The sequence below is a fragment of the Miniopterus schreibersii genome (assembly GCF_964146895.1).
Source record: "Miniopterus schreibersii genome assembly, chromosome: 13".
NCBI classification, from domain to species: Eukaryota; Metazoa; Chordata; class Mammalia; order Chiroptera; family Miniopteridae; genus Miniopterus; species Miniopterus schreibersii.
This window is the reverse complement of record NC_138113.1, coordinates 10,292,495-10,306,083: the sequence shown is the minus strand read 5'-3', so window position 1 is coordinate 10,306,083 and position 13,589 is coordinate 10,292,495. Positions and strand designations below refer to the sequence as shown.

Sequence of the window (13,589 nt, the reverse complement as noted above, 5' to 3'; positions counted from 1 at the left end):
GCCACCCCTGGAAACCTGGTCTTTGGGTCATCCAGGGCGGCATCCTGGTTTAGATCAGTCATCCTGACGGAGTTGGAGGAGGCAGAGGAAAGGGAGCAGAAACAGCTAGTCATGGCGCTCATCCGAAGAGGCCTGGTTCTGGGTTAGGGCTGCCCCAGCTGATGGTTCTAGAAGAGAATCCTCCTCCCCCTAGGGGTGAGTGTGTATCCAGGCGTACCTTTTTGTGGGGGAGCAGGTAGGGGATAATTGACGGCAGGAAGGAGAGGACAGAGTGCTGCTGCTGCTGCCTGGTGGGAGCTCCAGGTGAGAGTGGGGCTAGGGCAGTGTGAGCTATTACTCTGCATTCTTCCTGCTCCTTCTCCCAGCTGGCTGGGGGCTGGGGGCAAGGAATGAATTAGCCCATTTTAGAATTCGTCGAGCCAGAGAAAGTACTAGGACTTCTATCATTAGTCTTTTAGGAATCACTACAGGAAGCCGATTGGGCCAGAAACAAAGACTTGAAGATTGAATGAAATGAAACAAAATGAATCTACAAGAGACAATTGTGTTTAAAACCAAGGTTCTTAACCTGGAACCCAGGAATCTGGGGGTCCGATGACAGGTTTTGGAGCATCCTTGGAATTCTTGATACATACATACATCAGATTATTATATGAGTCAGAAAAGGTTAACAAATCCTTCGATTCAAATGCCCTTTTAGGTTGGAGCAACTTAGAAGAGAAGGGGCTGCTCCAAAGTCAGCTGTTCATGAGTTGCAAGGCTAAGAAAGAGATACAGATGCTCTGACTTCCAGCCTAGAGCTTTTGTACTCTATGTTGCTTTCTATGCTCTTTTTTTCATTTTGAGGACGTGTTTGCATTTGCAGCTCTAAGCTCTGGGGGAAAGTTTCATGTTGAAAGGCACATTGAAAATGGGATTTTTCTCTCTCTGAGTAGTGTCGTGGAAACGAGTGCAGAGCCTTGAGTTTGAGGGCCACATGTTCTAGATTTAGTAGCTAGGGTGAGATGAGGTTGAACAGCCCTCAGAGCTAAGTATCAAGGATTTTATGGTCTTCTGTAGGGTGATGGGAATCCTGGAGCAGGTTGTGAAAAGGAACGGGCCTCTGGGACAGAGCCTGAAAGATGAAGTGTGGGGATAATGGAAGGATGGAGGCTGTCCAGATAGGACAGTGATTGGGTTTGGATGCGTTTGTCATTTGGTTGGCAGAGAGGATGCCTGTGCTCAGTAAATAATTGTTGAAAGAATAAGTGTATTTATGTATGGATCTGAAAGGTATACCGAGAAGGAAGGGGTGAATTTGGTAACAGAACATACAGTGGATTTAATCCTGAGAACTCCAGAACGGTGTGTGCGCGTGGAAACAGGCGGGCTCTTACGGGGCTCTTACGGGGTGTTTGAGCAGGTGGGGGAAGGAGACAGGCTCTAAACACAGAGCAGTGATTTTCATCATTAGTATACATCACAACAAAACTAGAATTGTGGTCTAGAAGCCACACAGATTTTCCTGATTGCCCAAGGAGATTGTGGAGAAAAGGACGGGAAGATCCAATTCTTGATTGGGAAATATGATAGGAGAGGCTGGAGCCAAGGTCTGTGCCTAAAGGAAGGTGCGCGTTTTGTATCTGAATAGAATTAACCTTTCCATGTCAGAGGGTGGGCAAATGATAATGGTGACGGGTTGGGAAAGATTAGACCAGGGAGGAAGATTTCCTAAGAGGCAGAGGAGAAGGTGGAATTGAGCCAAATGATCGGAGTTCACCTCTCAACTTCAAGTCTCTCTGTTTTCCATGACAGGCCAGTTGAGTTGATGAGAAAAGAACTCTCTCCAGCCCTTTACCTCCCATCACTGTCTCCAGACCAGAAAGAGGTTGAGAAGAGCACCCTAAGTATGAGGTGGCCTTGCTGATTCCTGGAGAGGTCAAGGTAACTTCTGTTCCTTGTTTCCCCAGGCTGAGAAGAAAGCCAAGGTGATTGCAGTAATGAATGCTGTGGAAGAAAACCAGGGGTCCGGCGAGTCTCAGAAAGTGGAGGAGGCCAGCCCTCCTGCAGTCCAGCAGCCCACTGACCCCGCATCTCCCACTGTGGCCACCACACCTGAGCCTGTGGGGGCTGACGCTGGGGACAAGAACGCCACCAAAGCAGGCGATGACGAACCTGAGTACGAGGTGAGCGGCTCGCTTCTTCATCTGCCTCGTCCAGCTTTGTCGTGGGTCCTTCCATTGCCAGCTCCTCCCATCCTGCTCTCCTCTCTCCACCTGATCCCAGGCCTCCTCGTCTCCCCAATTTTGCTCTGTTTTGGTCCATTCAGATGGAGCTCCCTCCTGGCTGTCCTGACCCTCAGATGCCCAGGGCTGGGGTTGCCGTGGGGGGATCAGGGTGTCAGGGCTTCGTGACCGCTGTTTAATGACTTCTGCTCCTTGGGGCTCCAGGACGGCCGGGGCTTTGGCATTGGGGAGCTGGTGTGGGGGAAACTGCGGGGCTTCTCCTGGTGGCCAGGCCGCATTGTGTCTTGGTGGATGACTGGCCGGAGTCGAGCAGCTGAAGGCACCCGCTGGGTCATGTGGTTCGGAGACGGCAAGTTCTCAGTGGTGAGTTATGGGGTTTGGCAGTAGCCTGGGGGAGAAAGGGGTCTTGGTTCCAGGGCCTATGGTTTTGGCTGAGGGCATGGTCTGGACTTGGGGTGGTAGAAGTGGGCTTTGCTTGCCCCCACTATGTATGTGTGTGACTAGAAGAAGCCCGGGAGATAAGTAGGTGTACTGATGGCTCAGAGAGCTAGGGTGCCTGCTGAGTTTTTGCCTTCAGGAACCCTTTCCCCAGAATTCCTTTCCCACTTGCATTCAGGTCCTTAGCATCATGTAATTATTTATTGATGCATCTGGTCTCCTCAAGGACAGGGGCCAAATCTTCATGCCTCCAACTCCTGCCAGTTGCCAGGCACCTGGTGGGTTCTTGATGACTGTGGAAGGAGGAATAACCTGGGTGGTGGTTGTCCCTTCAGGTATGTGTTGAAAAGCTGATGCCACTGAGCTCCTTCTGTAGTGCTTTCCACCAGGCCACCTACAACAAGCAGCCCATGTACCGCAAAGCCATCTATGAAGTCCTGCAGGTGAGCGCCCTCTGACGGACCGCTAGTTGGCCTAAAAGCCGGAGTGTAGGCATTAAACCTGAATAGAGGGTCTGCCTGCCAGGCCCTGTGGACTCCTTTTGTCCCCACCTTACTTGCCTTTCTGCACACTTCAGACGTTCTCTTGCCGTCCTCCCCTTCCCTGTACCTTCTCCCACCTTCGCTGCTGAGAGTCTGCCCTCCAGCTGTCCTGACACCCCATGCACACATGTTGCCTTGCCCTCCAGGTGGCCAGCAGCCGTGCTGGGAAGCTGTTCCCAGCATGCCATGACAGCGATGAGAGCGACACTGCCAAGGCCGTGGAGGTGCAGAACAAGCAGATGATCGAGTGGGCCCTTGGAGGGTTCCAGCCCTCTGGCCCCAAGGGCCTGGAACCACCAGAAGGTAAACACAGGTGCCCGGCTTAGCCCTCTGGGACCCCTGCCAGCTAGCCTGGGAAAGCCATGCTTAGGGAGAGCTGCAAGGCCTCCATCGAGGGACCACAGTCTTCCTTTCTTGAGGTCAACAGGTCAGCATAACCTGTTCCCCATTGGCCTGCTGGCACCAGAGAGTTGGGAGCAAGGAACAAGTGGGGTACCAGGCTGCACCCCATTGTACCGTTGTATGTAGAATGGGGGAGGAGAAGGGATTGGAAATCCTTGTTAGCAGGTAACCATGACCTCATTACCTGCTTTCCCCATTCAGAGGAGAAGAACCCCTACAAAGAAGTTTACACAGACATGTGGGTTGAACCGGAGGCAGCTGCCTATGCACCACCCCCACCAGCCAAAAAGCCCCGAAAGAGCACAACTGAGAAGCCCAAGGTCAAGGAGATTATTGATGAACGCACAAGAGGTAGTTGGCCTGGCTCTGGAGAGAGTGGCATGGCGAGGCTAGCATTCAGAGGAGTGGGTGAGGCCCTCTCGGCCTCCTCTGATGCTGGGCTTCCCTCCCTCTGCAGAGCGGCTGGTGTACGAGGTGCGGCAGAAGTGCCGGAACATCGAGGGTAAGTGCTGACGGGGCAGCTGGACGCTGACTCCCTGGGATGGGCAGGTGGGCTGGCTCCTAGTGGGCTCCCCAGTGCAGAGACATAGCTACTGAGAAAGGTTTGAATGACATGGGACATCAGTACTCAGTGATAGGGTCTGTCCTGCATGAACCACCACCTCCAGCCTGCTTCACACACATATCTGTCTTCTGGTGCCATAATCTTACTGACTCACAGAAGGCAGCCCCTCTTGGATTTGATTGAATTTGCCTGAACCTGACCTTTTGCCTCTGATCACCTTCACCCATCCAGCGGTCATTAGCATCCCATGTCTGTCTCCCGTGGCCTAGTGATGGTGTGTCCAGCTTAGGGCCCTCAGGCCTGGGAAGATGGGGGCAGGGGCCCAGGGCTTAAGGACTACCCAAGGACAACTTCCATAGTAACCCAGGGGCAGGGCCCTATTCTCGTTCATGGGTGCCTTGCCCTGTATGATGCCACTCCTGGATGGTGGCGTTGATCCTTTGAGAGATCACGGGCACCTGAGATTGGGACCACAGCACACCCCCTTTTTGAGGCTTTTCTAGAGCTGGCTTTGGTCTGAGGTGAGAGGGGGGCCCTGCAGTGTCACTTACTCCACTTTCTCTGCTTTCCAGACATTTGCATCTCTTGTGGGAGCCTCAATGTCACCCTGGAACACCCTCTCTTCATCGGAGGAATGTGCCAAAACTGCAAGGTAGTGTTGTTGAAGGCACCCCTTGGCCTCTGGCTGAGCCCACCTCCTGACCTGTGGCCTGTAGGAAGCAGCACTTGGGGTAGCCTGATGGTGACCCCAAGGTTAGCTGTGGAAGCAGAAAGTCCTGATAAAACAGACTTTGAGCCCTAGCTGGTTTGGCTCAGTGGTTAGAGTGTCAGCCTGCAGACTGAAGGGTCGCAGGTTCGATTCCGGCCAGGGACACATGCCTCAGTGGCAAGCTCGATCCCCTGGCACGTGCGGGAGGCAACCAATTGATGTGTCTCAATCACATCGACTTTTTTTTTTTCCTCTCTCTCTCCCTCTTCCACTCTCTCTTAAAAGCAACGGAAAAAATATCCTCAGGTGAGGATTAAAAAATAATAATTTAAAAAACACACATAAAAAAAACAGACTTTGGGCTTCAAGCTTTTGACTTGCCATTGTTTTTCCTCCTGAAGGTTTTTTCCCCTGTAAAGCCCATTCTGGTCCCCAGATGTGAACTCACAGCATCACAGTCACTAGGTGAAGTGAGAGGACAGGCTGACTGGTGGAGGTGGGGGTGGGGGTGCGGTGTCCTCAAGACCCAGGAGAAAAGCCCAGGGCTGCAGCAAGGGGCAGAGGGTGCAGCTCCCTCCCTGGCCTTCTCTCAGGCCGCCTTGGTACAGTCCACTCCTGGGACCAGGAGACCGGCCATCCCCTTCCCTGATCTGTGGTTCAGGCCGAACCCTGGTTGCATGGTGGCGGGGTCATTCTCCAGGGCTGAGTCAGGGTTCTAAGCTGAGGCCGGCTTCAATGCCTGCCTTTACCCTGGCTGCCCAGGGTCCCGAGGGGGTGGGGGTCTGACCCACCACCTCCCTCTAGAACTGCTTCCTGGAGTGCGCGTACCAGTATGATGACGACGGCTACCAGTCCTACTGCACGATCTGCTGTGGGGGGCGTGAGGTGCTCATGTGTGGGAACAACAACTGCTGCAGGTGAGGGTCCCCCCTTGGCCCTCCCTCCTTGGCTGGAACTGGGGCTCTCGCTGCCTGCCCTGCCCAGCCATGCTCTAGCCAGGACTGGCCTGGGGCTGGGAGTCTTGCTGCTACACTGGGCTTCCTTCCAGGTGCTTCTGCGTGGAGTGTGTGGATCTCTTGGTGGGGCCAGGGGCTGCCCAGGCAGCCATTAAGGAAGACCCTTGGAACTGCTACATGTGCGGGCACAAGGGCACCTACGGGCTGCTGCGGCGACGGGAAGACTGGCCCTCTCGGCTGCAGATGTTCTTCGCCAATAACCACGACCAGGAGTTTGTGAGTGCGGGGCCGGGTCTGCTCTAGAACTCTTTGCACCCCCCTGCCTGCCGGAGCTGGAGGGCAGTCTCGGTAGCGGGGCTGCGCCATGGGCAGAGGTGCCTGTGCTGCAACCCTGCTGTGCAGGGTTAGAAAGCCGAACACGCTCACAGTTGGCTGGGAGGGCAGCCCTGCGTGGGGAACTGGAGAACACTGCTGGGTGCTCACCTGGCCTGTTGTGCTCACTGCCTAGGACCCTCCGAAGGTTTACCCACCTGTCCCAGCCGAGAAGAGGAAGCCTATCCGGGTGCTGTCCCTATTTGACGGAATTGCTACAGGTGAGAGCGGCGCAGGTCCGGAGAGGTGCTGCCCCCTCGTCCTGGGACATGCAACTCTGCTTAGGACTTTAACTCTGGCAAAACAAAACAGTAGTGAGCATTACAACTGTTAAAGCATTACCCTAAAGGGGAAACTGTGTTCAATGGAAAGTAAAATAAGTGGTAAACCAGCATGTCCAGTGGGCACTTTTCTTAATGGGGGAAGCTTTCCAGTGGACAGAATGACTGGTAGAGATTATTGATGGTTTTCACAAATCCTCAAAGGACAGATGGGGGGACCAAAACAAAAACAGGGGCACTTGCATTGTGCTTTGATGTTTAAGTCGCAGTAAAAAACAAACTATAAGCAAAAGAGCAAAGAATACTTAAATTGCTCATAATCCTATAATTAGTGTTTCGGTGTATGTCGTTTTAGCTTTTTGTGTGTGTCCATTTACATGTGTGTTTATATAATCACACAGATAAAACAAAAGGGTAGTAAAATGCGTAGTGTTGTAACTTGCCTTTTTATTTGATATTATGATTACTTTTTCATGTCAATCAGTATAGAACTACATTCCTTATTGTAAATGCTGGGTAGGATTCCGTCAAGTGAAAGCACCATAATTAATTTACTCCTCTGTTGGGTTGTTTACTGTTTTTGTCACTATTACGAGCAGTGCTGTGGTAAGCCTCCCTGTACATACGTCATTATATACTTAAGGCATTATCTGTTAGGAAATGCTGGGTCACTGTGTAGTACTGTTTTTTCATGTGGTTCTTGACCTTGCCAGAAGCCCTCATGAAGGGTGGTACTGCCATTATCTACCCCTCAGGTCTGCTCCCAGACTGAGGGCTTCAGTTCAGAAAGGAAGCGCCCTCAGAACTTGCTTTCATGTGACTAGAGGAAGATAGACAGTCTAAGCCCAGGGACCTTGGCCAAAGGGCCAGCATAGGGATGGCACCCCGGGCTTGATGGTTATCTTCGTTTTCAGCTCAGGGCTGATGTTCTGTAAACCTAGAGAGGCTAGAACCTTGATGCCTTCTTAAACCATGCCACGACTCAAGAGGCTGTAAAAGCTTTTGGGTGCGGGTCTGTTGGGATCATTGGAAAGGGTTTCCACAGTAGCCTCTTTCTCCTGAAGCTCTCAGGGTCTGTGCTCATTGTTTCCTTGCCTCAATTCAGCAAGCGTTTGTGGAGGGATCATGATAAGGAGTGAGTGTAGTTAGGTCAGGAGGGAAAACATGAATGAGACCACCTACTCTGTCTTGAAGACCATTTGTAGCCGAAGAGAAAGGCTGAATTAGGAATACATGCTGCTCTAATGAGATGGAGAGGGATGCCATGTGCTGGCAGCTTACAGAGGAGGGGAGGCGATTCAGGGATGGGGGTGGGGAGCGGACATTGATGAAACATTTTTAGAGCAGGTGGCATTTATGTTCAGTCTTGAAGGATGGGCAGAATTGCAGCAGGACATATTTTGGGGAAAGGAGCGGTAAGGAAGGACCAATGTATGCAAGACAGAGAAATAGCAAAGAAGAGGCCACCCAGAACTCAGCTGCTGTTCTCCCTGGATCCTAAACCTCCTACTGTCTGGTAGTTCTTTCCTGGCCTTGACCTCCTTTGAAGTAGATCAGCATAGACCTGAAACAGCCTTGTTGTCTTTGTCATTGATATTCCAGTTGGTCCAGAAGGACTTAAGATTTAAGGCAGCTTATTGGGCAGGGTGGGCTTGGGCCTGTCGTTGACCCATATGTCCAGCTGGCCAGAGGGCTCCCCTGCAAAGACCAGGGTGCTGGAGGTGACTCAGTGACCGTGCTTTTTGCTGGCTGGTGCAGGGCTTCTGGTGCTGAAGGACTTGGGCATTCAGGTGGATCGCTACATTGCCTCGGAGGTGTGCGAGGACTCCATCACTGTGGGCATGGTGCGGCACCAGGGGAAGATCATGTACGTCGGGGACGTCCGCAGCGTCACACAGAAGCATGTATGTCAGTACTGGGGGACCCGTCCTGCCTTCTCTGCGTCTCGTACTCAGCTCCTGGGGGCAGCAGCAGCCCCTTTCATTTTGTTCATTTATTCTTTGCCTTTCCCCGTCTCCCCCCAGCCTCTCTTTGCCTCTTCTTCCATTTTCCTCCTTGTGTCAAGGCCGATGGGCAGAGTGAAGTGGGAACTGGGGAGCTGACCGTTTGGGGCTCAGGCTGCTCCCTGGCTAGTTTCAGGGCCTGTTTTTAGTTGAGCATGTGGGATTGCAGGGAGGTGCCTGTCCACCTGATACTTCTAATGACAGCGCTACCAGCCTCCGTTTCTCAGGGTCTCTGGCGGGGTCTTGACTAGGTGGCCCTTTGCCCTTCCAGTTGTTTATGTCTACCCCTGAGATCACAGACCCTCAGGAATTCTGAAGGGTGTTTGAAGGGCATTCAGATGGCCCAGACACTCTACCCAAAGTACGCAGAGCACAAAGTGCCTTCACCTTCAGCTGTGCGGCTGGGGTCACCTTCCCTCTGAGTGGCTGCTTTTCATGCTGGGAACATGCTGGTTTCCCTGCTGGCCTCAGATTCTCCAGTTCAGTCCCTTTACTTTATTGTTTAGGAAGCAGCCCAGAGGGCCTCAGTGACTGCCCTGTGGCTGCACAGTGCGTGTGTATTTATGTATACAGTACGTATGTACGAGTGCGTTTAGAGTGAGTGTGCAGAGCAGCCAGGCCTCCTCTCCCCATGTCAAAGTACTTCTGCCAAGGTCACAGGTAGTCCCTCTCTTCCTTTCTGCCTCTGCCCCGGCATCAGGCCCATCACATTGCCTTTGTCCTCCCAGATCCAGGAGTGGGGCCCATTCGACCTGGTGATTGGGGGCAGCCCATGCAATGATCTCTCCATCGTCAACCCTGCCCGCAAGGGACTCTACGGTAGGTGCTGCGCTCGCCCTGCCACCTTCTCAGCCGGTGCTTTTGCACGTAGGTTTCCTACTCGGTTATTTCTGCCCTGGGACGGCTGCTCCCAGTGACCCTGCCCTCCCTTCCCCTCCCCTCCCCTCCCTGTGCCCGAGCCCTACCACTGTCTCTGCAGACAGCCCAGCTAATGGCTTTTTCTTCCGCCTCTCAGAGGGCACTGGCCGGCTCTTCTTTGAGTTCTACCGCCTCCTGCATGATGCGCGGCCCAAGGAGGGAGATGACCGCCCCTTCTTCTGGCTCTTTGAGAATGTGGTGGCCATGGGCGTTAGTGACAAGAGGGACATCTCGCGATTTCTCGAGGTATAGCCAGCACCCTTGGTTTGGCCAGCTCACTAATGGCTTCTACCTTGGACGGCTGCTTTATCCCTGTCTCATCTGCATTGCGGAGCTGGGGACCGGGGACTGGGGACTTCTGCTTTGCAAGGGGCCCGTTTGGGAAGCTCAGGGCTTCCCAGTTAGGGAGAAAGCATTGTTAGAGGCCCACCCCAAAAGAACTAATCATCTCACTCTCGGGAGGTACGTGGGCCTCAGGACTTGAAGGACCTGACTGTTAAAGCGGGCAGGGTGCCCCACTCCCGGAGCTGGGGTTCTGTGTGGCATTTCACGGGGGGAACCTAGGAGATGCCAAAATCGGTGGCTCATCCTCGCTCCTTGGCAGCTGAGACAGATGCTTTATGATATCTGGAAAGGAAACGGCTTATCTCACAGTGTAGGACCCAGCTTGGGTCTGAGCCGGGGGTGAGCTATGCACAGAGAGTTTCTGCAGCCAGATACATCCTTAGGGTGGGTGGTCCAGGAGCTCAAGCCCACGCTCCCAAGTCTTGGGATCAGTAACAGCTGCTGTTCTTACTATAACTGCGAGTTGGTGTCTATCTGGCTCATAATCTGGATGTACAGTGAACATGGGCACACTGGCTGGAACTTTCTTTCACAAAGCCTCTGGGTGAAGTAGAGCTGTGTGGTCCATAATGGTAGCTGTTGGCCACATGTGGTATTTAAATACACATTAAATTTCTCAATCACAGTAGCCTCATTTCAGGTGCTCATGAGCCACCTGCAGTGGGTGGGATGGTGGCTACCGTAGGGATTGGTGCAGATAGAGAACATTTCCATTGCTGTAGAATGTTCCATTGGTCTGTGCTCTTGAAGTTTCCAGTAAGAGCATGTGGAATGTGGCTAGGTTTCATTCTGGCTTTTCCTGGAGGCTTCAGGCCGTCCCAGTGTGTGGCCTCCTCGGAGAGAAGTCGGAGCCTTTGAGGCTTCGGGGCTCTGAACTAGCGGAATTTCCTGGCACTCTTTCATAGTTCTCTCTCGCTCATCGTTAATCTCTCTCCTGTTTTATATAGTCCAACCCTGTGATGATTGATGCCAAAGAAGTGTCAGCTGCACACAGGGCCCGCTACTTCTGGGGGAACCTTCCTGGTATGAACAGGTTGGTGAGAGCTCCCAGGCCTGGGGTGGCTATGGGTTGGGGTCTGCAGCCAGGACGGCCCAGGGAGGGGGCATGAGTGGGCCCTTTTGGGCCAGCCTTCCCCGCTGACCAGCTTGAGGCTCTGCCATGTTCTTGAGGAAGAAGGGGAGTCAGGGTAGAGAAAATACTTGCTGAGAGACCAACAACTAGCAATCGAAATTAGGACCTTTAAAAGTGCTCCCTTTATACAAAGGAAGAATCAGTGTGCTGCTGAGTTATACAGTTGGTTCTCCTATGCTGGTGATGTCTTTAGAGTCAACTGGCCCTTGGTCTCCTGAAGTCAAGCCCTGGAGAAAGGGGTTGGGGGTGGGAAGGAGGTGCCCACGCCCGCCCACGTGCTGGTCCCAGATAAAGAACCTTGAAGCAGCCCTGTGCAGGTTCGAGGCCCTACCTCACTTTTCCACACTCAGTTGGCCTCAGGTCTTTTTGCTCTTCATTAGGTTATACAGATAGAGACTTTAATATCCAGCAATGGAGAAAATTTCATTTCTTCAGTGTAATAATTACACTATAAAAAAGGCCTATGAGGACAGAGGAATTCTGGCTGAAAGTGAGCAGTTGAAAAGCAGCATGAGTCCACCCACTCTAGATATCTATTGTGAAGGGAAATTATTTCCAGAATGTTTTGAGCATGGATTTTAAACCTCCTAGGTAATACCTGTAAATTGGAAACATCATTTGATCTGGCCTCAGTTATCTAATCTCCCCCTCTGCCGTTAGCTTAAAATCTAGGAACTTCCCTGGTCTCGTACCTGTTCGGTCAGCAAGACTGCTGTCTTTTGCGAGAGCTTGTTGATGGGAAGGAGGTGGGTCAGTGGGGCAGCTGACCTGAAAACTTTTAAGTGTCCCCCATAAAGTTCCCAAGATGGATGCATGCATTGGAAAAAAGGACTGGTGTATATAGTCCAGCATTTTCATGAAGCCACTAACTCAGTGTCTCCAAACTGACCTCGATCCTAGGGAATTATTCCCACCTGCTTCTCCCAACTCTAAAATTCTAGAACTCTGAGCTTCCAGAAGGGGCAGGGGTACCAGGTCGTACCAAGTAGAGTCATGTGTGTGTGCCCAAGCATGTGCATAAACAGAGAGGAGTCTGGAGGCACAGTTGGATTGGGGTCCCTGTGGTTCCCATGCTGAGATGGCGAACCTCTCTGTGAAACTTTCATTAAGTATTTCTAAATGTGAGAAAAGGCCTGTGCCAGATGTGATGTTCAGTGATCTGGTCTGCCCTCTGGGAAGTGACACATTCAGTGCCACAGAATTTTAGTCTTCAGGGGACTGTGCAGAATTTGTCTTTTTAACTTTACATTTAACTGTACAGTTTGATGAATTTCATTCAGTGTACACACCCATGTAACTGTTGCCATAGTAGAGATACACAATATTCTGTTACTCCCAGAGCTTTTAAAACTCATTTAAAATAACTGATATAAAAGTATTTGGGTTTTTCCCCTTCTAGGCAGGTATTAACTGCTTATTTGTAGTTTGATACCACTTTTGAATTTACCTTTAAGGGTTAATGCTTGGTGGATTTGTGTATGTGCACATATTCTGGGGGAGTTTGAAGGGCTTACACATGGGTGGGAGATAGGATCCTCTTTGCTTACCTGTGTGAGTCATGGCTGCTGTGTCACCTTTCTGTGGTCACCTTCTCTTTTCTGCCTCCTAGGCCGTTGGCATCCACTGTGAATGATAAGCTGGAGCTGCAGGAGTGTCTGGAGCATGGCAGAATAGCCAAGGTTAGCCCCAGCCTCGGAGCCCTCTGCTGGGTGGTGGAGAGAAAGACAGAGGGCGGGATGAGGTAGAGCAGACACCTGGGCTGTGTGCCCGCCCTCTAGGGCTCTGGGTGCAGCTCGTGTGGGGGGTGTAATCTATGAGGTGATATGGGGTCATTCACGCAGTTGGCCTGAGGGGAGGATTCAGAGGAAGGTCTGGAGGACAGGGAGGGAGATCAAAAGTCCTTGCTGGCCTTCTGCTGCCCTTCTCTCTAAACATCACTTGGTGTCCCATGGGAGGGAGACACTGAGAAACCTAGGTCTGCTAGGGTATTTACATTTTTTGGCCAGGACCTATTGCACAAGCCTCCAGAGCAGAGATTCTCGTGATGTGGAAGCTCCATTTCTCTCTGGAGAAATCTCCTCGAGTGAGTGCACCGGGCATCAGGTTCCTTGAGAGAAGGCGCCAGCATTTGTGTGTCTCTAAACCTGAGTAACTTGGCATCTTTTTGCCTGCAAGTCACTGCACTTTTGAAAGAAGCAATTATTAGAGGACTCAGGAAGGACAGTGGCTCAAGCTGCCATATCTCAGGTCCTTGGCCAGTGGGATTAGACTAAGGATGGCTGGGTGACTTCAGAGCAGGAAGAAGAGCAAGACGGGGGGTCTGCGGAGGCCCATTGGGAGCCTTCCCCGGCCCCCTGGATAGACCAGGCCTTGTCAGGGTTTGACTCACCAGTCCCTGGCAAGCACCTGGCACACGGCGTAGATGCATGACCAGTCAATGCTCATTCCTCTTTCCTCATCTTCTAGTTCAGCAAAGTGAGGACCATTACTACAAGGTCGAACTCCATAAAGCAGGGCAAAGACCAGCATTTCCCCGTCTTCATGAATGAGAAAGAGGACATCTTATGGTGCACTGAAATGGAAAGGTATCCAAGGCCGTGGGCTGTGTGATGTGTTCTGATTGCTGTCCTTGCGGGAGGGGTCTCTGTCTCTCTGGCCAGGCTGGCATCTTCCACAGATGCCACGTGAGCAGTGGGTTTTC

At 52.1% G+C, this 13,589-nt stretch overlaps 1 protein-coding gene across 3 annotated transcripts in view; it reads left to right on the top strand.

Annotated features, from left to right (window-relative positions):
• DNMT3A (DNA methyltransferase 3 alpha) overlaps nucleotides 1–13,589 on the top strand; it is a 99,328-nt gene that overhangs the window by 78,862 nt on the left and 6,877 nt on the right. For 2 of the 3 annotated variants that reach the window (XM_081156552.1, XM_081156554.1), the window contains 16 exons: nucleotides 1,950–2,165; nucleotides 2,430–2,588; nucleotides 2,999–3,106; nucleotides 3,352–3,508; nucleotides 3,809–3,958; nucleotides 4,065–4,109; nucleotides 4,745–4,824; nucleotides 5,686–5,798; nucleotides 5,930–6,113; nucleotides 6,346–6,430; nucleotides 8,249–8,394; nucleotides 9,222–9,312; nucleotides 9,509–9,657; nucleotides 10,704–10,789; nucleotides 12,498–12,567; nucleotides 13,355–13,473. In XM_081156552.1, the coding sequence (XP_081012678.1) occupies nucleotides 1,950–2,165; nucleotides 2,430–2,588; nucleotides 2,999–3,106; nucleotides 3,352–3,508; nucleotides 3,809–3,958; nucleotides 4,065–4,109; nucleotides 4,745–4,824; nucleotides 5,686–5,798; nucleotides 5,930–6,113; nucleotides 6,346–6,430; nucleotides 8,249–8,394; nucleotides 9,222–9,312; nucleotides 9,509–9,657; nucleotides 10,704–10,789; nucleotides 12,498–12,567; nucleotides 13,355–13,473 (1,958 nt within the window). Of the gene's footprint in view, nucleotides 1–1,794; nucleotides 1,868–1,949; nucleotides 2,166–2,429; nucleotides 2,589–2,998; nucleotides 3,107–3,351; nucleotides 3,509–3,808; nucleotides 3,959–4,064; nucleotides 4,110–4,744; nucleotides 4,825–5,685; nucleotides 5,799–5,929; nucleotides 6,114–6,345; nucleotides 6,431–8,248; nucleotides 8,395–9,221; nucleotides 9,313–9,508; nucleotides 9,658–10,703; nucleotides 10,790–12,497; nucleotides 12,568–13,354; nucleotides 13,474–13,589 lie in introns of all 3 variants that reach the window. The other variant, XM_081156553.1, reaches the window with a different exon arrangement.